The 3,477-nt window shown below is 39.9% G+C and overlaps 1 protein-coding gene across 1 annotated transcript; it reads left to right on the top strand.

Moving 5' to 3' along the window:
* The first annotated feature begins 327 nt into the window (after window positions 1–327).
* On the top strand, window positions 328–2,821 carry LOC138337802 (uncharacterized). Its single transcript, XM_069288231.1, has 4 exons — window positions 328–1,067; window positions 2,033–2,345; window positions 2,393–2,457; window positions 2,512–2,821. Exons 1-4 carry the CDS (start codon window positions 328–330, stop codon window positions 2,819–2,821), a joined length of 1,428 nt encoding a protein of 475 aa, XP_069144332.1.
* Window positions 2,822–3,477: the final 656 nt, after the last annotated feature.

The following is a 3,477-nucleotide window of genomic DNA, read 5'->3' as shown; positions in this document are numbered from 1 at the left end:
ACCCACCTATGCCATCTGCTGTAGAAAAGTTGATAAGAGATGATGATACGGTGGTGGAGGTTAGTGGTGAGTCAGCAGATAAAACGGTAAAAGATGTTGAGGTGCCTCAAAAGGTGACCCCCATGCCTAGACACCCACCTCCTTTCCCACAAATGTTAGTAAAAAATACCGAGGATGGTAAATACTGGTAATTTATAACGATGTTGAAATAGCTTTCTGTCAATGTACCTTTGGTAGTAGCTCTTGATCAAATGCCCGGCGATGTCAAGTTCATGAAAGATTTGGTTACGAAGAAAAGATCAGTCATTTTTTTAGGATGATGATAAAATGCAACACTGTAGTGCTATTGCTACAAGATTTCTAGTTCAAAAGAAAGAAGATGCAAGTGCTTTCACTATTCCTTGTACAATCGGGTTATTACATTTCGCGAAAGCGTTATGTGATCTTGGGGGAAACATTAATCTCATACCCCTCTCGATTTATAAGAAGTCGGGTTTGGGTGTCCCAAAGCCCACTGCGATGCTTCTACTGATGTCCAATTTAACGGTAAAAAGGTCCATTGGTATACTCCACGATGTGCTAGTAAAAGTGGAGTCGTTCATATTTCTGGCCGATTTTGTGATTCTTGATTGTGAGGTCGATTTTGAGGTGCCTATTATTCTTGGGAGGCCGTTCCTTGCTACGGATAGAGCCTTGGTTGATATAGAAAAGAGGCATATAAAATTCCGATTGAACAATAAAGAAGTGACCTTCAACATTTGTAGGTCCATGAGACAGAGTAGTGAGCTCCAATCGGTATCTGCTATATCCTACAGAGTTGAAGAGTCATCTGAGGTACAAAATGAAGCGCGTCTGGGTGTAGAAGCATTAGCGACAGTGATTATGAATTTTGATAGTGATGGCATTGAAGAGTATGGGTCATTGGTCGCGACACTTGATCGAGGTAATGTTCATTTTAAACCAAAGAAATTTGAGTTCGATATGCAACATCGCGAATCTCCACCCACGAAACCGTCGATTGAGGAGGCTTCAAAATTAGAACATAAGTCTCTACCACCTCATCTGAGGTACGTATTCTTGGGAAAAGATAACTCTTTACCAGTTATTATTGCATCATATTTGAATATGCATCAAGTTTAGAGTTTGGTAAAAGTATTAAAAAGGTTCAAAAGAGTTATTGGGTGGAGTATTACGGATATTATTAGGATCCCTCCTGGTATTTGTTCTCATAAAATCCAACTCATGCCCGATCATATGCCAAGTATTGAGCATCAAAAACGTCTAAATCCACCTATGCAAGAGGTAGTGAAGAAGGATATTACTAAGTGGTTGGATGTCGGAGTGATATATCCAATCGATGATAGTAGTTCGGTATGGCCTGTTCTATGTGTACCTAAGAAAGGGGGAACGATTGTGGTCCCCATGAGAAAAATGAGCTTGTTCTAATGAAATCGGTGAATAGTTGGAGGGTGTGTATGGATTACTAGAAATTAAATGCATGGACCGAAAAAGACCATTTTTCTATGCCCTTCATGGATGAAATATTGGATAGACTTGCTAGAAGGGGTGGTACTGTTTTCTTGATGGTTATTCGGGGTATAATCAGATTTCTATTGCACCGGAAGATCAAGAGAAAACCACATTTATTTATCCATATGGGACCTTTGCGTTCAAGAGAATTCATTTGGGTTGTCAATGCACCCGCCACATTTCAGAGATGTATGATATCGATATTTTCCGATATGGTGGAGAACACTATTGAGGTGTTTATGGATGATTTTTCTGTGATTGGTGACTGCTTTGAGCGGTGTTTGAGTCATTTGTCTGAGGTTCTTAAGAGGTGTAAAGACTGCAACAAGTACTAAATTGGGAAACATGACACTTCATGGGGAAGAGGGTAATTGGTTCATCGTATTTAAGAGAAGGGTATAGAGGTTAATCGATCTAAAGTCGAGGTAATAGAGATACTTCCCCCACCTATCTCTGTAAAAAGTGTGAGAAGCTTTCTTGGGCATGTATGTTTTTACCGGAGGTTCATCAAGGATTTTTCAAAAATTGTGCATCCTTTGTGCAAGTTGCTTGAGAAAGAGTGTAAATTTTATTTTGATGAATCCCGTCTTAAGGCATTTGGTGAGTTGAAAGAAAACTTGGTGTCTGCAGCTATCATTATTTCGCCGGATTGGAGCAAGCCATTTGAGGTAATGTGTGATGCTAGTGGGGTTGCTCTTGGTTTTTCCCTATTGGGGCAAATAAGGGACAAAATCCTTCACCCCATTTACTATGCTAGTAAAGCCCTAAATGAAGTCAAAAAGAACTACACCGCGACTGAGCAAGAGCTCCTTGCAGTAGCCTTTACTTTTGAGAAATTTCTCTCATATTTGCTTGGCACTAGGTTATAGTGAATACTGATCATTCTGCTTTGAGATATTTGATGGCAAAGAAGGATGCAAAACCGAGGTTGATTCATCGGGTATGACTATTGCAAGAATTTGACTTTGAGGTGATTGATAGAAAAGGAATCGAAAATCAAGGTGCTGATAAGACTGAAATTTATGATACATTTCCCGATGATCATGTATTGTCCACCTCTCAAGACTTGACTCCATGGTTCGCATATTTTGCAAACTATCTGGCTAGCGATATCATCCCACCGGACTTGTACTTTCATCAAAGGAAAAAGTTCATGTATGATGTGAAAAAGTTATTTTGGGATGATCCATACTTGCATACTGTCGATGGGCTTATTCGGCATTGTGTGCCAGAAGTTGAGATGTTGAGTGTTTGGGAGGCATGCCATTCTTCACCCAGGTGGACATCATAGTGGTATCCGGACCTCTCACAAAATCTTGCAATGTCACTACTATTAGCCATCTATCCACCAAGATACTCATAAGTTCGCTAAGGCATGTGATAGATGCTAATGAGATGGTGGCATATCGAGAAAACAAGATCTCCCTTTAAATCACATTCTTGTTATTAAGCTATTTGATGTGAGGAGTATTGACTTTATAGTCTCTTTTGTGCGTTCTCATGGGATGAAGTACATTTTATAGTCGTGGTCGATTATGTGTCTAAATGGGTGGAAGCTATCGCATTCGCAAAACATGAAGGGAAGAGTGTCACCGCGTTCTTGAAAAAGAATATATTTTCCCGATTTGGCACCCCAAAGGCTATTATTATCCCATTTTTGCAACAAATTGTTTAAGGGAATATTAAAGAAATATGGGGTTCGCCATAATGTGGCCACTCCTTACCATCCTCAAACTAGTGGGCAATTGAGGTGTCAAATAGGGAGTTAAGCAGATTTTGTAAAAAAATGATGAATGCTAGTAGAACGGATTAGTCAAGGAGGCTTGATGATGCTCTTTAAGCCTACCGGACAACATACAATACTCCCATAGGTATGTGCCCATACCAACTTGTATATGGGAAGACTTGTCACTTACCGGTTGAATTAGAGCATAAAGCCTTGTCGGC

The sequence above is a fragment of the Solanum lycopersicum genome, chromosome 8, assembly GCF_036512215.1.
Source record: "Solanum lycopersicum chromosome 8, SLM_r2.1".
NCBI classification, from domain to species: Eukaryota; Viridiplantae; Streptophyta; class Magnoliopsida; order Solanales; family Solanaceae; genus Solanum; species Solanum lycopersicum.
The sequence above is the reverse complement of the archived record's forward strand: the minus strand, read 5'-3'. Positions and strand labels throughout refer to the sequence as shown.